The sequence below is a fragment of the Anthonomus grandis genome, chromosome 6 (assembly GCF_022605725.1).
Source record: "Anthonomus grandis grandis chromosome 6, icAntGran1.3, whole genome shotgun sequence".
NCBI lineage: Eukaryota > Metazoa > Arthropoda > Insecta > Coleoptera > Curculionidae > Anthonomus > Anthonomus grandis.
The window spans coordinates 29322173-29349992 of NC_065551.1; the positions used below are offsets into that span (position 1 = coordinate 29322173).

The window sequence follows — 27820 nt, forward strand, 5'->3', positions numbered from 1 at the left end:
TTATTTCTTAAGATTTTCAGTAAAAATATTTGTGCACGACAGTCTCTTCAGGCTTTTTATGGCATGTTTTTTAATAGTTCCAAATGTGAAAAACCTTGTGGGACTAGACACCTGTCTGTCTAATTTCTAAGATTCTCCTTAAACATTTTAAATAATTTCTACATATGCTTAATACATTCGACCTAACCAGGGCATAATAGATTCTTTTTAATGTTACTAAATTATGAAAATCCCCAGAGTTGACCACATTATAAAGCCAAAGTTCTTGAACTTTTGGCAATTACATCCTCAATACTTGGAACAAATGAAAGCTTAGGGCCGAATGTCATACTAAGATCACAGATTATGTCTGGTCTATTAAGGATTCTATTACTACTTTATTAAATACGGAAACTTTATTTTGTATTTTTTTAGATAAGTGTTTGTGTGGGTTTAGATAAAGTATATGTCTTTTATATTAAAAAGCCTGGAGGTTTCTCTGGATGTTTTCATAGTCTTGCAGCGTTTTAATCGTACAGTTAACTTTAAAGTCATCAGCAAAGGAGGAAACTGGTGAAGCCTTTGAAATATCTGTGTAGATTCTGCCGTCGTTAATTGATTCAGTAATTGATTGTGTTATGATACAGAAATTTGTTTCTATGCAAGATAAAACTATGTTATAATGGTGATATTTAAAAAAAGACACCAATATAGTTAAAAATTTCTATTTTAAAAACTTTGTCAAAATTACGAATAATATAAATATGCCGATAGTTTTTTACTGCAGTCTTTTTTAAAGATTGGGCAGACTACTGCATTTTGCCAAGTTTGAGGAATTGTTTTAAGGGTTAAATTTTTATTAAATAAAATTTGTAGTTGTTTTGACGGTATATAGATAGAATCATGAACAAACAAAGCAGGTATTTGATCTGGTTTTTTAATGTTCAGTGTTTTCTTCTGTAATTTTTCAGTATCGATGTGTTGAGTGTTATTAACAGATCTATTTATATAGGGAGAAGTGAAGACATCCAATAACACATATGGTTTTCTTAGGAAATTTGCAATCCTGACACCTCGACAGGTGCTTTAACAAAATAAAAAACAACATCAAAGATATTCTTGATAGTGAAGATAATACCACTTTAATGAGTGATGGCTGGACAAATATTAGAAACGAAGGTTTAATAAACTACATGGTGCATACGAATAATGGAAATTTTTTCTATGATTTTTCACAGCCCAAGGCAATTAGACACACAGGCCAATACATTGCCAGTGAAACTACAAGGGTAATTAAAGAAATCGGTGAAACTAAAATAACTTGTCAGGTAACCGACAACGCAGCAAATTTTCAATCTCTGAAATTACCAATCGCAACTAGATGGGGCAGTACAGTCACTTCTATGGAAAGCATACACGTGAATAAACAGCTACTTACAGAATGTTTAATTCATCCAGATATTGAGACACTAGGAACGAATAAAATAAAATCTGCCATATTGAATGATGATGTATTTTGGGATAGAAACGTTAAATTAATTGAATTACTGAATCCTGTTGTTCGTTTGATCACCTTCATGGAAAATACTACTGCTTCTGTGTCAAATGTCCGGCACAAGCTATTCCTCTTGAAAGAACACTTTAATGCATTTGTTTCAGAAAGTCCATTTCTTCAAAATGAAGAAAAACTGACGACTAAAATAAAAAGAATCGATATGGCCTGCACCGACACTTACAATGCAGCATATCTACTCGATCCTAGGTATAAAGGAGGAAATTTAACCCTGGATGAGCTGCAACGTGCTACGAATCTAATAATACAACTTAGCTTCAATAAATCTGAGGTTGACGTAATTGGAGGAATTTCAAATTTTAGAGCAGCAACTAATAAATTTAACAATAGAATAATATGGATAGCAGTAAAAAGTACCAAATCAGTTTGTAAAACGTCATCGGATATTACTCCATCAACTTGGTGGGAGAGTTGGCAAAAGAAATCGGTACTTCACGATGTAGCTATAAAGTTACTAAAAATGCCGGCTTTTTCAGCTTCGTGTGAAAGGAACTGGTCAACATGGGGAGTTCTCCATAGTAAATTAAGAAATAGACTGATCATTACACGCTCCGGAAAGCTGGTCTATGTTAAATACAATTTAAATATTATTAATAAATGTGAAAAAATACCCGACTTAAATATATCTTCATACTCCGAAGCTGATGTTTCTTCGTCTTCCGAAGCCGAGCAGCTAGACTCCGAGTCCGAAAATGAGAATCTTCCATTAGCTACACTCCTAAATTAAACTACACTCATAATAATTCAGATTAATAACTGAGATTGATATTTTTTGTTTAATTTTAAGTATTCGGGTTTTTATGTTAATTATATTATTCATGGATATTGAAAAATAAACTACGTATTCTTATTGATTTATATAATGTATCCCTGGATGGACCAAACTATACCATTCACTTGATTACCCTGTACAAGATTTCCAAAATTTAGGTATTAAATACCCAACAAGCAAAATTTCTTTAAAACAATTATTGCTTTATACAGGGTGATTTTTAAGTTGATACTTTTTTTAACTGTGTATAGAACTCGGTATTTTTTAAATATTGGGATAATAATATTGTGATTACACTACAGCGTAGCAGTGACTACTAACGTTTAAAATATGATTTAAAAGTATTTATAGTCTGTATATATTACCTGACCCCATTTTTGCATGTTACAAAGCGTTAAAAGATAGGTACCTATACAAAAGGATTAAAAGTATTTATTTAGTATTTAAGCTATTTCAAAATAAAGGCATTTAATCCGTGAAAATTAAATTCATAAATATTATAAGTACCTGCGCCTATAAACTACCACGAAATGTAGCCAAACAGAACGGAATTCCTCAGTTTATTGCTCTATACACTTCTGAAATAGAGTATAACTGTTGCCGCAGCCTGCTCAATACGTGCTATTAGTTCTTCTTGTGTATCGATAGGCGTCTTGAAAACTAAACTTTTCATATACCCCCACAAAAAAAAGTCACATGGATTTAGGTCTGGCGACCTTGGTGGCCGTGCAACTGGTCCATTTCGGCCAATCCACCGATTTGGGTAACTTATATCCAAAAATTCGCTCACTTCTCGTGTAAAATGGACAGGTGCTCCATCCTGCAGGAGCCACATAGCTTGCCTTATATTCAGTGGCACGTCTTCTAACAGAACAGGCAGATTATTTTGCAAAAAGTCCAAATAAACATCGCCCGTCAAACGGTCTGGTAAGATAAATGGTCCAACAAGTATCCCATTCACAATTGCTGCCCACATATTAACAGAAAAGCGGTGTTCAAAATTGGTTCTGCGAATTATGTGCGTATTTCGAAAATTTTTAATTCCGTTTCGGGTGAATGTTCCATGGCTAAAATTTTGTTCGAAAAATGTTGATCATTTTCATGTTGTTATAGGAACCATTCACAAAACTGAACTCTGCGGGGGAAGTCTTCAGGTAGTAGCGCTTGGACACGTTGAACGTGAAAGGGATTAAATTGATTCTCGCGCAATGTTGTCCATACTTTTGTTTGACTTAATCCGACCTGCCCTGCAACAACTTGAGTACTTGTTGTTGGATCTTCTTCGATGAGATTTAAAATTTGTTCTTCCCTATGAACATTTTCAGGTCTCCTTCCTCTTCCTGCATGCCCTCCACGATGTTTCCGTAAATCGTCAGTATCCCTAGCCCGTTGAATAAGATTTATGAAACTTCTGGGTTTAGGATGATTCCGCAAAGGAAAACGGTCTGCGTATAATACCGAAGCAGCAGCACTTTGAAGACACTCTCCATAAATAAGCAACATATCCACAAGTTCATTGTTTTCATAACGATGTGCCATTTTTAGGATTTGCAAATTTAAAATTAACAACAATAAGCCAAAAGTGTCTATGACTAACTGATCGGTATAATGCGTAATCGATAATACAAAAATTCGAGCAAAAACTAAACATAAACAGACGATAAAAAACAAACCCATATTCACTTTTTTTATTCTGTATGTCTTGAATAATAAATAAGCTACGATGGATATTTTTTTTGATGGTGCCAATATATTTTTTAAGATAAGTCGATCAAATAGCATATATAACTTAAAGTAGAATTTGTCACAGGCAGCATTAATATCAGTTTCATTTGACACAGAGTTCCAGTTAATTTTTCGCATTTTAGTGTAAAGAGTTTGGAAATTAGCCTCTTTAAATTAATACATATTAAGCAAATTTAATAGCATTTCAGTTTTTTCCTCTTTTTTAGAAATACAGTATTGTGGCTGGATAGTATTCTACCTTCGGCGATATTAAGTCAATCGCCTGTTCAATTCTTCAGTATTTATTGTTTTCTATTACCAAATTAAAAATACAAAACTCTTTTGAAAAGACGGCTTAATACATAAAATGGTTTTACTGCCTTCGTATTTTGCTATTCATAAGGGACCACAAAATAATATTATTTAGACCTTAATAAAAATAAATATGATCCAAAATCGCGATAATACCGGCGGACATTAATTCAATTTCGTGCACCTCTTTTAAGCCGAAGGTGTTGTAAATAAGATTACAGAAAGCCGGATCGTATTTCAGCAGCGAAACCATGACTTAAGATTTCTATTTTTCAACGTTACCCTTTAAATTGAGAAAAGTTTCGGCTGTAAATAAAGCGGCTGGAGGCAGCTTGCTTGACAAACAGAAACCTTTGTGTGCGTAAAGGACCTTAAATTAAAAAAAATTAGAGAATTTGCGGCGGCAGCGGGTCGCTGTTTATGTTTGATGATTTTTATGGAATGTTTAAAGAAAGTTTGTTTTTTAGGTGCTTTGGGTTTTATACCTTTTTATAAAAAATTACCTAGTAAGTTATAATAACTTGTTGGATGTCATGGTAATTTGTAGTATTTATGGTATAATCAACCACAAATGCAGATATTGCTGACCAGATTGTTTTGAATATTTATTTCAGTGGTGAATGTGTTGCATATTAAATTTGCGTCAAATAACCACGGAAAAAATAATTTGGACTGAATTTTATTTTTTATTTACTCAACACGAATATTTCAACTAATTAAACATATATTTTTGTCAATTGATAATTTTTTTCGAAAGGCAGCAAAATAAAAACACATCACTTTTAGACGCAGATATTTTTTCTAGAAATATCGGGGTAACCTTTATCTAGCATTTAGAAAGAATAAATTTCCAAATATTTTCACTTAATTCAAAGTTACTCAACGAAAGTAATGTGATATAATAATGATCAAAAGTTTGCTTCTAACATCAGAGCTTTTTTCGACCGAGTTTTGTTACAATGCCAAAATGTTGGTTATTTTATAAGATAAATTGATGGCCAAACTTCAGGACAGTTTTTATTCCCTAATGGAAAATACATAAGGACTTTTCAAACCATAGTGGCAAGACATTTAAGAAAATTTTCACAAATAAGTTCTCTGAGGTGCTAAGGAACTTGTCTTATAGTTCAATCTTTATTTTTCGACGATTTTTTTATTATTGATATTGAATTGACAAAAGAAATTTACAAGAACTTTTATATTAAATGATATATTATAGTCTTGACATAAAACATGTGGACGAATATAAATAATATTATATAGAATAATAAATATATAATTGATCATACGAATTAGTTGTTTTGACCTATATCCAACAAAAGTAAAAATTAAGAAAACGTATTAACTGAGGTAACGAGAAATCACCCACACAAATATATCCACTAAATCGGAGATATTAATTGTTGTTATACTGCTTATGCTGATATATATATATTACCTTATACATATAATTTAATTTTATAAAGTAGTATGATTACTTTTAGAAAAATAACTGTAAATTTTAATGATACTGAGAAATTCTTAAGGAAGTTTTTTTACTTTGTTTATTATTTGTTCTAAATCCTGAGGTCAAGAGCTGCGAGGGTTCTATATTAGCGCGTAAAAAATAAAAGGAGCTATATTAGTGTTATAAAAATTTAAAAAAGTTTTAAATGTGTTGTAACCAAGAATGCTTCTTCCTAATCTTCCCTTTTATTATTAATTTTAGGAGCTCATATTTATTACCACCCATAAAATAACCCAGATAAGCTTCCTTTCGTTTTTTGACTACGTGTATCAATTCTCCCTCACACTGCTCTCGTCTCAGCAGCTTCTTCTTTGCGACATTTAGGTATCTTCAGCAATCTACGTAAGTATCCACATCTTAAGAACCTCTCTTCAATTATTGGCGATAACCTTCAAGATCCACGTTTCATAGCCATACAAGATAAGTGTATATAAGCATTCAAAAAGCGATATCTAAGACTCAGACTTAAGGTTGGATTACCCAGAAGGAGGGACATCTGGTCAAATCTAGTTGCTCGATCATTGCTCTAATTTCTAGCTTCTGGATCTAGGATCCCAAATATTCCAATTTCTTCACTACCTCTACTCGTTTTCCATAAATACTGTCATATCTACTAGTGGTTCAGGAGTTTTTGATATTATCGCGGTGTCATCAGCATACCCAAAAATTGTTAACCATTCTACCGTTGATCTTAATCTCATCGATAATGTCTTTTATTACCTCTTTAGAAATATATTCAGAGTATAACAATAACATTGAGGAGGAAATAAAATGCTGTTCGTCATCTTTTTGCATAGTTGCTGGTTCAGTTGTTATGTTGTTATATTTTGCTGCTTTTGCTTAATCTCAAAACAAATTTTTGATAATTGCCATGTTGTTTTTATGTAGGCCTCTTGATTTTAATATCTTTCAAGAGTTTCACCTGATCTACTCGTTTAAACGTAAGCTATAAATCATGTATCAACAATACCTTGATTTGCTGGTCTCTATACTTTTGAAACGAGATGTTCAGGGCAAACAGGTTATCTCTCGAGTTGCTTCTTGAAACCCGAAGTGTGACTGGCTAATATTCTGTTTGCATTTCTTAAATACCGTAAATATAACAGCTTGAGGATTAAGTCATTAACCTTATAACTCTAAGTTTGTTGCATTTTTTTGCGCTTGCCTGTTTTTTTGGGATATAATAACTCAATTCTGTTAAAAAGCGCAGTCAAATCTGGTCCAGGAAATTTTCGATTTTTGTTTTTTTTTCTTTTTTGCATTTATAACCTGTATCACGATTTTAGAAGAGCTGCTTAAGTCTCTGGTGAATTTAGAGAGGACGCGATTACACTTTTCTGAAAAACTACGTGTAAAAGGTATGATTTCCAGTATCTCTTGAGATCCTGGGCTTCTCCAATTTACTTTTGACTAAAGCATACAATTTTCAAGGAACTATAAGGTACACTTGCTTTTTCTATTTTCGTTGTCTATTGCCTTTTCTTCTGTCTACACCATAATAAAGTCATGATAAAACAGAGTCTGGTTCGTGTTTCTAGATTCTTCTTTAAGCATTTTTTTCATCTAATTCTTTTTTTCAAATTAAATTGTAACAGGAAAAGAAATATAGCTTGGGTCAATTAAATGTTGCATAATTTAAATTATGACCTAGAGAATTTAAGGCTTGAAAATATACTTCCAGTACTAGAGTCAGACTCATTTGTCCCAATTCGTTAATTCTGAGGAGTCTCTTTTTTAATAAAATAGAAACAAACGAAGAAGGTTGCCTTAAGTGAAGTCCATGTTGTATTATGTACTCTTTGATAGTTTTGATGATGCTGTGACATCTTTTCAACAAAAAAAATTTATTGGAGTAATTAAAACACTCTGCATACTAAACTGCTATTTTAAAACTTTAAAAATAAAAAAGCTTATTTACTAAAATATAAATATTTCGATGCAAGTTAAGATGCACCAATATCTTCTTGCTCCTCTTCTTCTTCAACTTCTTCCTCTTTAGGATAGTTGTCTTTTCGACAAATATCCTAAAAGAAAAAATTGACGTCAAATAAAAAAAAGAAATTTTTCAATAATAACCTTAATCTTAAGCCCGTTAAAAAATTATTTTTACGAAATGAAATAAAATACTATACATACTAAATTATTATATTTATACTTTACAAAATAGGTTATTCACTAAAATATACATTTTTCGATGCTCCACAAGCTGCACCAGCCTCTTCTTGCTCCTCTTCTTCTTCAACTTCCTCCTCCTCTTCACTATCTTCTTCCTCCACTTCTTCATGGTCCACACCACAATAAACTCCATAAGCAATATTACCTTCATCATCATCACAAAACAGGGTCTCTTTGGTGTTTTCAGACTCCTCAGAAGTCTCTTCTTCAAACGAAATCGGAACAGACGAGGAAGTATGACTTAGGTCGATTCCATGTTGCATTCTCGTTGATACCTTTGATAATGCCGTGGAAGATTTAAGGCTTGAAAATACACTTACTGAACCAGGATAATAAGTTACATTTACTGTTTGTAATTTAATGTTTTAATTCGTGCATTTTCAAGTTTGCAGTAAGACATTTTTCAAATGATTCGTTCAGGTTGTCTAATACTTTAAATAAATCATTAAAATGAAGTTCACTAGCTATTTCCACTCCTACACCATTAAAAAATTACAAAGTACAGAAACGACAAATATCCTAAAAGAAAAAATGGACGTCAAATTAAAAGTTAAATTTTTCAATAATACATTAAAAAAAATATTTTTACTGAATTTAATAAAACACAATATATACTAAATTATTATATTCATATTTTAAAAAAAAGCTTATTCACTAAAATATACATTTTTCGATGCACCACAAGCTGCGCCAGCCTCTTCTTGCTCCTCTTCCTCTTCAACTTCCTCCTCCTCTTCACTATCTTCTTCCTCCTCTTCTTCATGGTCCACACCACAATAAACTCCATAAGCAATATTACCTTCATCATCATCACAAAACAGGGTCTCATTGGTGTTTTCAGACTCCTCAGAAGTCTCTTCTTCAAACGAAATCGGAACAGACGAAGAAGTATGACTCAGGTCGATTTCATGTTGCATTCTCGTTGACACCTTTGATGATGCCGTGGAAGATTTAAGGCTTGAAAATACACTTACCGAACCAGGATAATAAGCTACATTCACTGTTTGCGATTGAAGTGTTTTAGGGTTTTTCTCCTCGGAGGTTTCAACGCGTGCGTTTTCAAGATCGCAGCAAAGACATTTTTCGAAAGATTCTTTCGAGTTACAGAGCACTACGGACGGATCGTCAGGATCCAGTTCTTGGCCGCAACTTTTACTGGATTTTCTGTAATGCTTATAGCACCATGTCATAACGCACATTAAAAGAATGATCTTGGAGATTATAGTAAAGGCGAAAATGGCTATTAGGATGGTAGTTACTTTAACACGTCCACTGTTTATACTATTCCAATCGCCTATTTGGATATTGCAGAGGTGATGTTGGGCTACACATGGCTCATACAGATCTAAAATAAACATCCAATTTATTATTGATGAACAAGTAGAACTTAATACAATAAAACAATAAAATGAATAATAAAATATTGTACATTTTTAAGTTGTCTAAGTAAATTGCTTCTTTACCCTACCCTCTATCCTAGATGGTAAGCACTTTATTTTCGTAATATCAATGTTAGATCGGTTTTAGGTTCCTATTAATCTAAAAGGTAGTATTAACATCTAACAAACACTTCATCTTTTGGTATAAAAACTTACATATTATGTTAAACCTCATGAAAAAAATTCCTTAAATAGAAAAGGGCAAAGCAGAAACCTTTCTTTTATTGGAAAAGTTTATTTAACTGTAATGACCCGATGTAAAAAAAAAAACTTTTTACAGGTAGTTAGACTATTCAAAAAGCTGTTACAATAAAACCCTTATCCAGTTTCCTGGGAAAAGTAAATAGAAGTTATTTACTGAAGTTGATAAAGTCATTTATCGAGAAAATGGTTGTAAAGAATAAACATGAAATAAACGAGTGTTGTAAATAATATAAAAGTTCTATCAAAAAATGTGCCTGGCTGTGTAAATTTTACTAATTTTTGTGGTATTAGAGACTATAAACAGTCAGGGAAGTATTTAAATAAATTGAATAGCAAATATTGTTATTATTAAAACTAAGAAACAGAGAGCTTTAAATTATGTTCTTGAGTTATAATTTTATATTATTGCTGGTAATGCCTTTTAATTCAGAAAGAAAATTAATTTAAAAAAAAGCTCACAAGTAATACTTATAATAATAATGCTCTATATCTATTTATTAGGGAATTATAAATAACAATTTTATAATAAAAATATCTCTAAAAAAGATACTTTGAAAAGTATTAAAGAAAATAAAACTTAAGCAATGTAACAATGCAAAATAAAGCCAAGAAGACGAGAAGCAAAAGAAAAATTAAATGATATAAAGCATTATTAAAATATCTGAACCAAACTCAAATTGTGTTTAAATATATTATTATAAAAAATACAAATACCTAATAAAATTTAATTTTAAAACTCTTATGTAACGAATGCGAATATAAATGAATAGTTTTAGTGGCAAAATATAAGAATATTCTTTTAAATGTTTATTTTGGATGAATTTATTTTAATAATTACCGCATTAACTCTGAATTCAAGTTTTATAGAAAGAGAGAAGTTTTTGTTTTTAACCTTTAACATATACGGTTTTCTTCATTTGTACATAATAAACCATTTTGATGTATGCAGGAAAATAATCATATAGCAAAGCAACTAAATTTTTTTTTTTCGACCCTGTAGCACCGTAGGCAAAGCGTTCACGGGTTCGAATCCCGGCATGGGCATGATTGTTTGTGTTTGTCTTATAAAAACAAAATATTGTGGTTCGGAATCCACGTTAAACTGTAGGTCCATAAACAACAATATTGGGCGGCCGTCGAAATACGACGCGGGTCCATTGTATTTGAGGAAGAAGAAGAAGAAGAAGTTTCTTTTTTCATTTTATAGCTATGTGATTGCAAAATCCCAGATCAGTATCTAGTTCCATACCTAAACTTTTAACATGTGTCTTATTTGAGTCTTAAATGTCCCTTAATGTGTTTATTTAAAACCTGATTTCTCGAAAAGGATAACATTACATTAATTAGGATTTATTTTTAGATAATGCTTTGCTAAAACTCGAAAAACATTATTAACGTCCTGACTTATACGTTCGTTGGTTATATAAGCTTTATTTATATAAAAATAATTAGCCTAAGTATCGTCAGCAAAGAGATGACAATTACAAAACTAACAAATATCGATACAATTTGAGAAATAAATATTATACAATGGAGACGTTATGTTTCTTTCTGTGGTACCTCAGAAGTGACTTCGAAAACAACCTGCTGCTATCTGTTAGTAAGATACGATTTAATAAGATGTAAATAGAACACGCTTAAGTCAATTTAACAATTCTTTTTAGTACAAGTATTTATAAAAAATTCAGAATGAAGGATATAAATGCCACAATGGAAATCAGAAAACCGAAACTACTTAGCATAACATATCTGGTTGCCTGAACTTAACTAACTCTAACTACCTTTATAGACACAGCTAATTCTGTAATATTTTACACCAGTCACTTCCAAGAAAATACGATTTGCTCGATTGTATATAGCATATTATATATATAAAGTACAGCCAGTTTTGAAAAATGATTAGTCTAAGAGATATTACGATTAATTTAATCTCCAAAATACGCATATATTAACATAGCACAGATTAATAGGTAAAGTGTTAAGTTAAAGAGAGAACGACAATCTATGTACGAATGACTGATTCTCACTGATAGGGAAATTGCCACAAGCCGCACCTGTCAGCCATCTATAGGTTCAATTTGAGTTGAACTGTAGTAAGTTAAGGAAGAGTGGGTTGAAAGGTATTAACTTGCGTCTTCCTTTGTCCTTTGTTGGCCATTTAATTACTAATTTACAATTAATCGTTGGCATTTAATTACAATTTATTGATTTAAATAATTATTGGAAAATCCAAGCTATAAATTCAATTTGTGCAGAAGTGCACCAACTCATAAGCGTAACGAATATTTTTTAGTATAAATATTTAGTATGTTCTAGCAAGATGTCTGTCATGTCATGTCTTAGCTTCTAAGTCATTGTCATTTATATAGGTTAAGTATTAAATATTTAAAGATACTAAAGGATTAATTAGAGCTAATATTATATAAATATTAAAGAGTGTCAATTGAGTCAATAGGTGAAACAGAAACTATTGCACATTAACAATAAATGCAAAAAGAGCATAAATACTATTTGTACTATATGGCGCCAATGCATACATAAAAGTTAGCAGAAGTGAATAAATTGTATTTTTATATTAAAGTTTATCCAATTACGTACGAAAACACTCGTTTCATGATAATTATTCGCTTATTTTTAAACTGCGTCCAGAGTATATATCTAGGGAGAGTCAAAATCTCTACTTTTTTGGACATAACCAGCGGAGTATAGAAGTGATGAATATTTGCAATAGGTTTCTATATACATGTTAATAAAATGGATATAACTATGGGTAACAATTATTCAGAGGCATACGAAATTTTAAGAAATCGAAATGCCCGCTTATAGAAAGTAAATATAATATTAAAGTAGTGAGATATTAAAAATAGGTATTACATTAAAATTTGCATGTAAATACTGTAAAAGTTTTATAATAAAATCTAGCGAAGTATAAGCAGAAATAGAACTAAGTTATAAAATTTAGGTCATATGGTTCAATCGCTAAGCTTACATACGTTGTATAAACCACAGCCATCAGGCAGTAATAGGGAGTCTAAAGGCGAGGATACTTATGTTATTACGGGATCATAAGAGCAACTCATGCATTATCAATGGAGATTCTGCTGCATCTACCATTATTTAATGTCTATATATAACCAGAAATATGGCCAGCCTAGTCGAGACTTAAAAAGAACAAGAATCCATAATATAAGAAAGGGCTGATGCCTAAAAACCAAAGCTCCCTGATTTTCTCTATTTCCTAGTCAATTTATTAACATTATATTACAGATTCTATGATAAGAATAAAATAATTCTAGTTTTGTATATAGAAGGCCCAATAACTTATTAGTGCTTACCTACTAGTAAGTCAGTTAAGTGAAGACGGAACAAACGGCTCCACAAGTTACGATTTTTCACATTATTTTTTTTATTTTAATAAGTGAAACATTAAGACAAAGAAGATCCTCCTCTTAATAAAGAAACGTTTTAATAAGTAAAATACCTATCTTCTACAAGACATCATTAAAAAAGCTTAGCATAAAGGCTTTTTGTGTTGCGTCGTTGTCGCAGCAGGAAAATCCTGATTAATAAAACAGCTTGTTCATAAATAACTGGGCTTACTAAATCAATATCGGGCAGATTCCGTTTTAATTTTCTAATGGTAATCTACAGCACGTTCGACAAATGGGGCGGTTCATCCCTAAAATACGCGAGGCAGACGTGGTCTTAATTTAGATAGGCAATTTTTAAATTCTAACAATACTGGACCGACCATTTCGTAATTGGTGCACGTGTAACTTGTCGCATTGTCGCACTTTTAGGAGCAATTGTTTTGAGCCTGACTCGTCGATCTCGAGTCAAAGCAATTAACGATCGGAAATTGCACAATTTTTTTTTTGTAGATTACAAACTGTGAGTTAGTTATTGCTATTGCTTATGCTGCTAGATGATTTATCTATAATATTCAATAATGCATTAGATGCATACAATCGAGCAATGTTTTGACTATCATTTTTTTAACCTATATCTTAGAACATAGAGTATAAACACACAAACAAACTTATATGGAATCAGTTTATATTTAGGCAGAAAATGTTACGAAAAAAATTGGCTTATTAGCGGATAAGGTAAACGTATATTTGGTATAAACGAGCATGATTAAGATAAATATTTCGTATGTTTCTACAATAATTTTAAACTCTGTAGTCACGATAGTAAATCGTTTTACTTCAGAAAGTTTATTTGTATGTAAACAAAGTTAAGAATGCCTTATGTTGGACTAACAGATGTGCAACGGGGAAAAATAATTGCTCTTGTTGAACAAGGCATGTTGCAGGAGCAAAAATAGTGGCTGTGACCCAAGGATCAGTTTCCAAAACCTATACCAGATATTTAGAACTAGAAACCCTTAAGAACAAGCTTTGGTAAAGGTACCAAAGGGTCACACTTGAACAACAAGATCGTTTTGCCTGTTAAATTAATAGGAAGAATTCTAATGCTTTACATCCGGAGCTAAACGCCAAATTTTGAAAGCTACCAGTGTGAGGTTTTCCATTGAAACTATATGAAAAAGGCTTTGTGTAAAAGGGCTATACAGCAGAAGACAGTTACGGGTTTCAGGCAAAATAAAATATTGAAAATTGGAAAAATGTCACCACTAAATACTTAGATGAGGTGATCATCGAATTCGGATTCTCAGACCTCTAGGTTACAAAAATCATTCAAAAATATAAAGGAGGGACTGTAATATTTTAGAAAGGAATAGTCATAGGAGCAAGAACACAATTGATATTAGTTCAATAGAGACAAGTCAGTGTTATGTGAATTTGGTTTTGGCTTTGGAAGAAGTGGTCAAATTTTGAGGAGGTGCTATTGGGCATGATTTAATTTTTAAGCAAAATATAAACCTCCCCATACCATCAAAGTGACTCGAGATTATGTTGACATTGAAGGAATTAGTATTTTAATTTGGCCTGTGTGTTCGCCAGACTTAAGTCCTATTGAAATTGTATAGGATCAGGTCAAAAGATAAATAAGAGCTCGTCATGATAGTCCTGGAAACACCCAACAACTTATTCAAGTTTTATTGGAAAAATAGGAAAATTGTTAACATTGTAATAAGAAACATAATAGTATATACTGAAGCATACATAACAGCTAGAGAATACATATACCTTTTTTTCTTTTTAACTTTCCATTATTTAATTTTTTTTTGTGTTTGTGCTTTTTTTTGTCATAGAACAGTTTGTAAGCAACGAACAGCATTTTTATTAATATTTTTTTAACAGTTGAAATTACTTAAAAATTTGAGATAATTTATATAAGTTTTACTTATGAATATATTTTATTATTGCAAAATATAATAAATTTATTGAAAAATGTAAAGATCGTATTTACAGGCGATATTCGATATTTCGGATTTATGTTTCACAATTAATAGTTTCCTAAGAGCCTCTAGGTTCATTAATGGATTAAACCCCAATAACCTTTTAATACAAAAGAGGCATCCTTACAAAAGTTTTTTCAATATTTAAAAATATTGTTTTTATTAGAACTTGTTGATGTGTTCTGTAATTAATTTAATCTATTAATTTAAAATATTCTAATTATTTATTTATTTAAAGGTTTATAAGCAGTGTAAGATTTAAACTTATTGCTACAATAAAAGATATAAAGTGTGTTGATAATAAATGCCTTTTCTTTTTTATAATGCAAAAAAAAGTCAAAAATAAAAATGGCAACTCTCTTTTAAGAGCATTATGATATTAACAAACATAATAAGAAAATTATATGAACTTATGAGGGAATGATAGACTGTAGAAAAATGATCTGACAAGTCTTTTTTCCGCAATTATCTGGACAAGTCCCTAGTATTTAAAATATCCAATGATGAGCAAAAATTGAAACAGTATGCTACTAGTATACAAACCACGGTCATAACGTCATACAAAAAGTGTCTAGAAGTGGAAAACCGCAGGACAAAGTGAAGAAAAGCTTTCAATAAAGTAAAAAATACCGCATTTGGTTTTTTGAATATCCTCCTTTGCTAAATAACAAGCTATCCATCAATGAATCAATCACTACTTGCAAAGATTCTGTTGTTTCGACTGAGTTCGATTTGAGACTTTAATCTAGTTTTGAAAGTTGAGGTGAAGCATATAGGGTAGTTTTTTCTACTTTCATCGTATTGGAATTACTGTACTAAGTATCTAGGTCAGGAAAACATGATTCTAATTTAAATTTTACTAGGCCTTGAGATTTTTTCTTGACAGGGAAGACTCCGTTTTCTTCATCTTTTTCTGGTTCTGCTTTCTTCTTCTTTAATGTGTGCTAGGTCTTTTTATGAAAAGGTTAAGGATAATTTTGCCTCTTTGACCATATATTTCTGCAATAACTCATCTACGGTTGCTTCATCTAGTTGTTTTATTTTAATTTTGCTATTTTGGGAGACTTTTTGCTTACTGATGTTTTAATTGGAATATTTAAATCCATATCTGAGATTTTGGCTGTACTTATATCCATTAATGGAAGGGACTTAAATTCCTTAATAACTTCATTGGATGTAGGCTCTTCTTCATATTGATTTTCAGCAAAAAATTTGGTTTACTGTATTAATAATTATCACTGTGGTGGAGAAAAAATTCCATTAATAAGAGAAATCTTTTTTGAACTGTTTTGTATTATTTCATATCTACGCATCTCAAACTAAACAAATTTCCAGCCAACCTGGACCTTTTGTGAGTTAAAGTTAAAATATATTTTGAGGTCAATTGCAAGCAATTATCTTCCTAACCGCATAACTAAGATTTTTCCAAATAGATAAAAAGCATGAAAATGATTATTTTTCAATTTACAATGAACAGAATAATAACTTACTAAGACATTCTTCCATTGGAAAAACTCTCTCAATGTCTTTTTAATGACGTTTTCATTCCCTGTAGTTTTGTTTGAGTCGGTCAATTACATACGTCTAATAAGTTTTTAAAAAAGTAAAATGATCAAAGATAATTTCCTGACCCAATTTTCAAATTAATATTTCCTTTAATAAAGAATATTGTATGATGTCAACAAATGCCCTAATTATTCATCAAGATTACTTAGCAATTTTACAGGATATTTGAAGACAGATCGCGTAGACACTTAAGTTCTAATAATTTAAGATTGACTTGTATGGTACCCGATGTAACCAAGGGAACACTCAATTAGAAAGATATTTTTTACAGAACTATAAGACTTAAGTTTTTTTTTATTGCTTTAATATTTGCAAGTTTGGGATAAAGAAACATTACAGATAAAGAAAAAAAAACAATTATTTTTTACTATATAATTTATTTTAGTGGGAAAGGAACAAATCTTAATCGCAAATAGAAGTTCCAGAGAAGTAATAATAATTACGAAATATAAAGCTATGGTACTAATAGTTTGTGAAAGATGAAACATACAATCCAATTAATACATAAACATATTTTGGTAATTAAAAATCCAATAGGTAATATTCGGTGTGAACTCAATAACAATAAGCTTTTTGGACCTTTTGGTACCAATATCTTTGTAACATAAAGGTACTTCGTTATATTTCAGACTGATTTCTTGAATGACAATTTTACAAATATATGGATAGGCCAAGGCACTCCTAATCACTGAATTTTTCGATCGTCTCATTTTATTTCTATTAACTGATATTTTTAGAGATATCTTAAAAGGAAAGGTTGAAATATCCAATATAATATAATAACAATAGCGTAGATATTGCAAGTCAAAATTAAGATTGTGAAATCATTCGAAAATATAAAGGAGGGACTCAGAGGTTTTTTAATATTCGTAAAACAAATTGTCATGTGTAGATTGCTTTTTAAATAAATAATTGTTTAAAAAAGTGGCATGTGATTTTGAAGATATTATTTATCATATGTTCTTTAATTTTTAAGATACTTTATGTTTCATTTTTAAGGATAATGATAAGTCGAAAATAATAATTTATCTAGCAGGTCCTTTGTGCAAATTTATTTACCTTTTAAGTTTGTAGCGTTGATGGAAAATCTTCGAAATTTATTTCTGGGTAAAAAAACACAAAAAAAAAGATTACAAAAAAAATCTTATATTATGTTATGCATATGTTTAAAATTCAAGTATATAAGTTTTAAATACAATTTGTAAGTATGTGAAGATAACTCATTTATTAAAGTATAATGCAAGTGAGGCCATTATTATTTTTTCAAAATTCACCTGTATATTGGAAATTAAAGCCTTTTTTGAAAAGTTTATTTAGGTTGCATCTCTATGGACTTCAAATTAAATGATTTTTATCAAAGTTTTCAAGGAAGAAAATTCAGTTCTCTTATGTTGTAGTTAAATCTGTTGTAAAGAATTTAACTAATCAAAGAGATCCTTAATATTTTCTTAGTACTTTAAAACGTTGACACTTTTCAAACAAAAAGAGCTTTATTAAACTTGTTTTTAAGTCAAACAAATCCTCTATTACTGTCCATCGTATTATCATCCCAATTGCATACAGTGCAATTCCTAAGGTTTAGAAAGTTTAGTCTGCGACTTTTTGTTCTCACTATTGGATCCATTAATATTGCGACAGTAATTTCGAGTTAGACCTTTTAGATTTACAGAGTTAAAAAGTTTCTCTTTATTTACACAGACTTCACGTTGAATGCCTTGGATGCCTTCAGGTGGTTCCAATATACACCGACTTCGCCAGGGCATTTGATAAAGTTGATTTATAAGCTTAAGCTGTTTAGGATTGATGAAATTTTATATTTTGGGTTCAGGTCTAATTAATTCAATAAAAGGCTTATTGTTCGAATTGTTGGTTTTCTGTTTAAGGTAATTTATGTCTTCAAGGCTCACATCTTGGACCATTTTATTTTAATTTCTTTATAAATGATATTCATAAATATTTCATTTATATAACAACGAGTTTATTCCCGTTCCTTTTTTTCGCTTCTTAGTTCGTGAGGACTTACTATAGCATTCACTTTGTCCATCGTTGATCACTTATCTTTTCGACATGTCTATACTATTTCGTGCTTTGTTATTCTATAGATTTCCGGATATCTCTATGGTTTCTGATTTGAGAATTCTTTATTCTGGTTAGTTAGCAACATCTACGCAAGCCGTTAATTTGCATTACTTTTATTTGTGCGGCCTCTTTTTTATTTATTATCCAAAGCGCTGAACCATTTATAGCAATATTTTTATGATACTTTTGTATATTCCTATTGTTCTTTTCCAAGTGATGATTATTTTAAAATATATTATTTAGTTGCCATATTGTTGAATTTTCTTGTTCAATTCTAATTCTATTTCCTCTATGTTCCGACCATAATTTATAATGATTACACCGAGATATTTATTGCTGTCAGTATTTTTGATTTGGGTATCTCTTAGTTTTAAATAACTTCCTTCACCATCCACCAGTATGTTGTACTCTGTTTTTGATCGGTTAATTGATAAACCTTACTTTGTGTACTCGCAATTTGACTAAAAAGACTCTAATAAATTTGACCTAGTTTATATTAAATAAAAAAAGAAACAACTTATTTACATAATCTATTTTTCCTAAGCTTGTTCGTCTTTATCTCCGCAAAGATAATTATACAAATTACGGGTAAATATTTATGATACAAGCGGTCGAGGGAAAATGCTAAAAAAGAATTTACATTTATATTTATGCTACCAGAGAACAAAATTGAATTTCTGTTTTTTTTTAGATTTTATTTGTGAATAGCGTGTAGGTGTAAATATCTTATTTTAATTTTATCATGTTGCTTACAAACAAATATACAAACTTATGCATATTCATTTAGTATCCCAAACGGATTTGCATATAAGATAGTCCTTAATTAATTTTATTTTTATTAGTCAAAGGGATTCGTTTTATCCGAACAAAATGAATAAAAATTTCGAAATCACATCACTAGTCATACGCCTTAAAGAAGTAAAACTATTTATGTAATATTTACAAAAATACCTTAATCTGATAAAGTGTATTCAAGGGAATGTCCAACAAATAATAAACACCATCTATCTCGGGCACTATTATTAAAAGTTTTTTTGCCTAAAATCACCTTTTTGTCCTTGTTTCCTAGACTATTTTACTATGTATTTTAAACAAGCAGCAAAGTAATTTAGTCACACCATGGGGAGTCTGCTCTGCCCAAATGTCGTGGATTTATGGTCATACTTTGTAAGGATTGAATTTCAGAAACAGAATCGAACTTGTTTTTGTTATATTTCGTTTAGGTAACGCTAAATTTAGTTATTTCAGAATTTGTATCACACTGAACGCAAATGTCATTAATTAGAGCGACCAGGAATGGAAGCCGGAAGTATATTTTAAAGTAGAGTAAAAAATATTGTTTATTTTAACTTTACTTTCTATCAGTAATTGGGTTTTAATTCTAATAAAAAGAATAATCAAAAATCTCAAATAAATAATTCTTACACATTGTTTCGACTTATTTCAAAATAACACGTGCCTAAGTAACTGAAGCTACTTCAACTTGAAACACTAAATACACTTCAAAGCAACAAGGGGCATGAGTTTGCAAATAGTTTAATTGCCAATCTTGTTGATTGCGGCTCTAAAAATGTATAGTTTTTGCCCAAGTCACTCAAAGCTTAAACTATCTATTGCGACCACGTGAAACTATTAAAATTCTAGAAATGTAAATGCTTTGAAGTTTCGAAGAGAGTAGAGAAATACACGAATGCGCCACGTCTGCACCTGGACAGTCCCAAAACTTCGGCTAAACTCAAAGAGAACTTTACTTTTAGAAATTCGAGTTGTCGAGTCTTTGAAATACAATAAAACAATATACAGTGCCTTCATTTCAAAATAAACCACGTTTAATAATATTCTCAAAAAAAAGACTTTTAATTGGTTGTACAGGCAGATGTTAAATTTTTGTATTTTATAAGGGTTTGTTAATTACCTCCTTACTTCCAGCTAACTTTGCCAAATAACTAAAATATCAAATACAAACGTGTGATACAATATTGGAAAGACCATAAAAATATTGAATATTTTATTAACCTCAAATGTTATACATTATTTTAAACAGCGTGAATTTTTTTTAGTTGCCTAGTCAAAATATTAATGCAATCAAATGTGAATAGTAGAATAAAGTAAATAAATATATTATAAAAAAAGTCATTGAATAAAGCACCAACTTGAGTTATACTATAGAAGTATAGACTAACAATGAGTGGTAATTTCAAAACTATATTCGTAAAAATGCCACGTAGGCGATCATATGTATAATAAAAAACCTCATTAAAATGAAATTTACTACATTAGTAGTATTAAGGTAGTTAAATTATTAACTAATTAGTTACCCAATAAATGAATTTAATAGCATACTGCCGTCTTAAGTAAAAACGCAGTACTGACAGTTAATAGTGTCTCTTTCACAGCAGTGCCAGCTATTTGCTTAACTAATATGCACTATCACTATAAGCTATGTACAAATTAGCATATTTAAGCTACAATTGACAACACATCGTTTAAGAGCTTGAATTATTAACACTTAATTTATACGTAAGTACAACTTTCATAATATTTATGTATGTTACGTTTTCATACTTTATTTACTGCTTGAATATAAATTATGTTTATATTATTTTAAAATTATAGAGAAGGTGATTTTCAGGGGACGGCAATAAAATATATTATATGAAATTGGGTAACGAAGAGTGTATAATTTTTAAGAACTACATGTTGTGACCAACTATAACTCATTAAATGTTATGTGAAAATAACATAAATAAGGCCAAACTTGCACCTAAGAATTGTATAAAACGGATGCTGTTGCTAATGATGAATTTGATGAGATGTGCATATGTATCTGCTATTGGGCAGAAAAGGTTGTAATACTTGGACATGTTAAAGTGGGTTTTATTTAGTCAATAAAATATTGTCTTCAACAATACCATTGGCAGTTGAGCCTGTGCTGATGCAAGAAACTAAACAAATAGCACTTCGTTTGCTTCTGACATTCACCCAATTCTTCACTGATAGATATAGCTTTCCTTTAGGCAAAAAAAAACTCATTTTGCAAAATTAATTTTGCACAAGTTACAAAAATCGAATATTTTTATTTTGCTTCATTATCTTATAAAAATTAAAAGAAAAAAATAACTCAATTAACCTATATAACAAATTTTCACCTAAAACACCCGTTATACTACACAGCGACAATGGCCAAGAGTTTGCAAATAGTGTTAATATCGATTTGGTAAATACATGAAAACGCGGCCACACCTGAATAGTTCCACAACTTAAGAACTAAACACTTTTATTTTAGATTACCCTTTATTTAATTTATATTTAGTTTATTAGATTTAAAAGAGAATATTTTTTCTAGTAATACCTTATAAATTACATTATAGAGAATATTCATAAATTTACTTTACACATAGGAGAAATTACCGTATCAATAAAACCATTTTCGGTCGCACCATTTAGAAGTAAATGCACCGAACTTGCAAAGTACCTTTCCATAATTTCCATATTTCCCAATTTCGGGACGGTCGAGATCGATTGATCGTAGAGCTTTTAAAATAAATTACAAGAACTAACTTGTGGTATTCGGAAAATGTAGCATGTTTCTGACGTATTGGGCTTAGGTTTAATTCCAGACAGTGTTCTTTTTTTGTAACGAGTGACACTTAATTATTTATGCAACATTTTTAAAAAGGATAATAAGGCCTTTCGACTGCGAAATAGAGTCGGTTATATATAAATCACGTTTTTATGTGAAATATACATAATATGGTTTAATAAAATTTACTTTCTACGAACCTAGCATTATTTATGTAAAGTGCGAAACCACTTTTATAATAAATAAATTATGATGTATGCAAAGAACACAATTTTACTTTCTTTTTCGTTACAAACATATCAACGTTAATTTTTGATTTTTTTTTGACTATACTGTCTTGACGATTCTCTTTTTATTTACATGTAAAAACAATATTTATATTATATATAATTTATGCAATAATAAAGTGGGGGCCTTTAATTGCAAATAAGTTTGTAATTTGTGAAAATTTAATTTTAGTTATTGTCCAAAATACTACAAAGAGAAACAATAAATGTATGCATTATTATTATTAATAAACCCAGTTTTATTATATAGCTATAGAATTTAATAAAACAAAAAAGAAAATTCCAAGCGCTCTACGTAGGTAGTTCTAAATAGCTCAGACAATTTTCAGAGGATTAAAAAGACAGTTCCAGGTGCTCCAAGTAGCCTAATTGTTTAAAAAAACTTGTCAGAGGATTACGAAAATAAAACCCGGTAATCCGAGAAGCCTTATTGCCTAAAAAATGGTTTGAAGATAACCTGAGAAGATAATTCCAAGCACTTCAAGTAGCGCAATTTCCTATATAAAAGTTCGAGGACTAAGAAGATAATTCCATGCAATCCAAGTCGCTCAGTTGCCTATAAGAGGACTAAAAAGATAATTCCAAGCACTCTAAGTAGCTTAATTGCCTGAAAAAATGTTCAGAGGATTAAGAAAATATTTTCAGGCAATCCAAGGGGCTTAATGGCCTACAAGAGGACTGAAAAGATAATTCCAAATAATCCAAGTAGTTCAGTTGCCTAAAAGAGGACTAAAAAGATAATTCCAAGCAGTTCAAGTAGCTCAATTGCCTGAAAAAAGTATCAAGGGATTGAGAAGGTAATTACAGGTGATCGAAGTAACTCAGTTGCCCAGAAGAGGACTGAAAAGATAATTCCAAGCACTCTAAATAGCTCAATTTCCTGAAAAACTTACAGGAAGAATAGGAAGTTAACTGAAAAGATAATTAGGGGCAATCCAAGTTGCCTAGAAGAACTCTCAGAGAATTGATAAGATAATTCCGAGCACTCTAAGTAGCTCAATTGCATGAAGAGATATTTATAAAATTAAGAAGATAATTCCAGGCAATCCAAGTGACTTAATTGCCTAGAAGAGGACTGAGAAGATAATTCCAAGCAATCCAAGTAGTTCAGTTGTCTAGAACAGAACTGAAAAGATAATTCCTGAACTCAGTTGCCTGAAGTAATTATCAGAGAATTAAGAAGTTAATTCTGGGCAATCTAAGTGACTCAGTTGCCTAAAGAAATTATCAGAGGATTAAGAAGATCAATTCCAGGCAATTGAATGACCCAGTTGCTTAGAAGAGGACTTAGAAGATAATTCTAAGCACTTGAAGTAGCGCAATTTCCTAAATAAAAGTCAGAGGACTAAGAAGATAATTATATGCAATTTAAGTGGCTCAGTTGCGTAGAAAAGGACTGCAAAGATAATTTGAGGCAATCCAATTCGCTTAATTACCTTAAAATTTTTCGAGGGAACTATAAAAATATTTTCAAGCACTTTAAGTAACTCAAAGTGTCAGAGGACTAATAAGGTTTTTCCAAGCACTCAAAGTAGCTCAAATCCCTGGAACTAGATTTAGAGTTATCTGGAGAACCCCTTAGAGTACTTAAAATGATATTCTAAGTAGTTCTAATCAGTGAATAGACCGCAAGAACTGCTAAAAGACTTAAAAAAGTATTGCAGGATCTATAACCCATCTTTTTTTTGAACCAAAAGTAATAAGTAAAATGACAAAGCCACAACACTTGTAGTTTTTCAAAATTCTAAATTCTTGATTATTTCTCCTCATAATTTTTTTCTTTTTTTAATTTTCACGACGTATGAAATCTTATAAAATATTTTTTGTAAAAGTTCTTAACAAATAAAAGCGAAATTATTATATTTTATTACGGACAGGTAAAAAAGTTTTAAACCGTTTGTTTTGAAAATAACTAAAATTAAAACATGAACTGAAAAAAAAAACTAAACAAAAATTTGTTATTATGAGGTTTATTCTCTTTTTGATTAAAGCTCAAAATATGCTTTGTACCCTCATTGAATACCATACAGAATATTTTCAGCATACGAAAGTCAAAAATTGATCTCCGATACCATCGCATTCAAAGCGTAATTTTCCATCCGAAAAACAAACAAAAGGCCCCACTTAAAATTCAAAAGTTGTACTCATATTCTGTGAACTCGGAAGTGATAAAGAATAATTGAATATGTCAATCAATTCGAATTTATGCAATATTTGTTTTCTTTTCTGAATAAAAAGGGGAACAATCTTTAAAATTTTAATATTTAATCTGTTAATTTTTATTGAGTTATTTATGTTAGTTATAAAATTATCAGTTTAATATTTACTCTACTAAATATTGTCCAAGAGCCCAAGTTCTTATTACCATGCAAAAGAAATAACACTTTATTAGTGATAAATATGAAAGCTTTACCAACAACAAAAAATCCATTTAAAGTAAAATTGCGTAAAAGTTTTTTTAAATCTGCGCCTAAAACATGGCTTTAAATTAGATACTTCTCACCTTTTTTAAACAGGTACTTTAGGTCATAAATCAAAAAATGAAAAGACGAGGGTAAAACTCGATATCAAAATACTCCATTTAGCACTTTATGCCATTACAAACGAAATTATCGTCGAGCATCATTAATGTCAACCATGTGTGCATTCAGGAAAGGTTTTTGACGTAATTGCCACTTTCACAACCGTTTTGTGGAGAATGTAAAAGATTTTTATAGCTGTGTAAAGAAAAACTATAATTAATTATGACAATTAAAAGAGACATTAATTTTAAACTCATTTATTGTAGAATAATGGACCATCAGTAATGAAACATTTTGCTTAGGAAAATTGGTATACAAAATGCGTAGGTAAAAGCTTGACGAATGTTACTGACGAATACTTTTAGAAAAATTAAATGGGTCTACCTATTAAAAAGTATTATGTAGTATTAATGAGTTTTTGTTTTTCCAAAATTCTACCAGATTTTCATTTGAAGTATTATGATAAGGCAATGTTTCAAAAATGATAATATCTCTTAAATTGGGACTTTTTTCAAGATGATTTTAAATTTTGATCGTAAAGCTTTTGACCAACAGGCGTAGTCGTTAATGATTTCTTTAAACCTGAGAAACATAGAGCCTCAAATGAGAAGAAGATGGCTCTATTTTCTGCCTCTTTTTGGCTTATTTGGCCCAAATACGAAAGAACGGTAGTACCTCGTTTTTTTTTAAATATATTGCAAATAATTTTCTGAGAGTGGTGCTTTTTGGAACGGGCAAAAAAAGAACGATAAAAATATAATAATAAATAAGCAAAAAGTAAATATCCCTAGAAATTTAAAATATTATTTAATAATCTAAAATATAATAGCCGTTATTGTAAAAAGCTAAGCAGACTAGAAAAAAAAACATAAAACTTCATATATACTTGCAAATATAAAAAATAACAAAATACCTTCATCATTAATAGCGGATACCCAACCGTCATTGCATAGACATTCACCACTGTTAGTAGCTTTCCCATAATGACAAATAGCGTTAATGATCGTTGGTGACGAATGACCTGGAGGACTCTTGTCGATATTTTCTAAATCCGCCTTAGTGATTGGATCATTAAGATTAATGCATTCATTACTATAAGGAGAATAAGCTATATCAGGGAAGCATCCCTCGAGTTTGGAATCACAGGTCGGAACTTTCTGGCACTTCATGCATTCTGGATTAAAATAACTTGTTGACCCCGAATATTTTATCAGGCAATCCACCGGATTGCAGTTCGTTTTAAAGTCCAAGTCAATAGTTTCACATGGGTTCTTTTTGAAGCAATCCTTTGAAGTGTCAAAGGGTATTTCAATATTCATTTCCTTTTTCTTAAGTTGATTTCGATAAGTTATTTCAACCGAGCATACACCCTGGCGGTTGAAAAGGTAAATGTTGGGCCAGATTAACGTTAAATTTTTAATGTACGTTGCCGGTAATACTCCCATATCTCCACCGATTAGGGTCATAGAGCTGCAATCCATATCGTCAAAACCAAATGATTCGCAGCACTGAATCATGTTTATTGATAGTTCTAAGTCATCGTGGCATATATTTTTTACAGTTACGTAAAATATCATAGCAATATCATCTTCTGCTATATAACCGACACCTTTACCAAGTACATCAATTTCAGCATTAATATAAAGTGATACTAATAGTAATATAAATATATAAATGATTAACATAAACATTGTAAAATAACCTGTTGTAAGGCGTTTTGTCAAAATCAGGATTTTGTTAGTAAAAATAAGACGTGTTCAGATAATTATTGATTGCATATTAAGTACGGTTACATAGTTAATAATTATCGAGAATTTAGAAAAAGAGGCAAAAAACTAAAATTAATTATTAATTCTCAATGACAAGAAAAACAATAAAAGTCTAAATTTTAAATTAAACCATAATGCTCGTAAAAGATAATAGAAAATTACATAAAACAAATAAGTAACTCTACGCGGAATACCTGCTAATGCTCGAGCTACATTTGTTCATATTGATTTCAGGTATCGAAAATATAATTTTTCTCATCTCTCTTAGCTCCTAGAAAAAATAATACAGAAAGTGGTCATTTATGGTAATAATTTAGAACTGAATATAGTAAATCTTATTTTAATTAAAAGTTGTTAGTTAAAATTATAAAACCTTAACTATATTAAATACATAATGCAAAAGTGTTATTTGGACAGTTTCCTTATTTATTGATCCCCAAACATCTAAAAAATATAATACAATATTATTTTATACAAATTAAAAAAAAATTTTGCAATTCCTTTACAATTATGTTGCAACCATTATTTATAATTTGTTAGGCTTTTTTTTTAATCGAATAAATTTAATTTTGTATCATATACAGAACTATTGTTATCTTAAGTTTTTTAATTGGCTTGAAATAAATGAGGTCACTTAACCTAAGAACAATATTATCCGACCCTCAATGACGTACCAATTCAAACAAAAAATAGCGGAACATATCTCCAATATTAAATCGTGTTATTATTATGAAAATACTGTATCTCTAGAGCCTTAGTTTTACCACTATTTTTATCTTTAAGTCAAATTATATCAAATAAATTATAATGAAAAAACTAGTAGGAATATCCTTGTGTAGCATTATTCTTGTTAAACTTTAATTAGGGTCTAAACTAGTGCTGAAAATATCATAAAAAATATCACAAATTTTACGCAGTGACGTCCATAGGCACTGATTAAATTGAAACTTTATTACAAACTGA

The 27820-nt window shown here is 30.4% G+C and overlaps 1 protein-coding gene and 1 long non-coding RNA gene across 2 annotated transcripts in view; one reads left to right on the plus strand and one right to left on the minus strand.

Annotated features, from left to right (window-relative positions):
• Positions 1 to 27820, plus strand: part of LOC126737346 (uncharacterized) — a 247205-nt gene that overhangs the window by 212067 nt on the left and 7318 nt on the right. The window lies entirely within an intron of this gene.
• On the minus strand, positions 8000 to 26804 carry LOC126737344 (uncharacterized). Its single transcript, XM_050442204.1, has 3 exons — positions 26002 to 26804; positions 8843 to 9388; positions 8000 to 8188 (listed from the first exon to the last, which is right to left on the minus strand). The coding sequence occupies exons 1-3, from the start codon at positions 26777 to 26779 to the stop codon at positions 8037 to 8039; spliced, it is 1476 nt and encodes a 491-aa protein (XP_050298161.1). The 5' UTR covers positions 26780 to 26804; the 3' UTR covers positions 8000 to 8036.

Coding starts and splice junctions, on each gene's coding strand:
- LOC126737344 (XM_050442204.1), bottom strand. CDS start 26,779: ATGTTTATGTTAATCATTTATATATTTATATTACTATTAGTATCACTT. Junction 9,389..26,001: donor ATCCGCTATTAATGATGAAG/GTATTTTGTTAT, acceptor TGTTTATTTTAG/ATCTGTATGAGCCATGTGTA. Junction 8,189..8,842: donor GTTTTGTGATGATGATGAAG/GTAATATTGCTT, acceptor ATGATGATGAAG/GTAATATTGCTTATGGAGTT.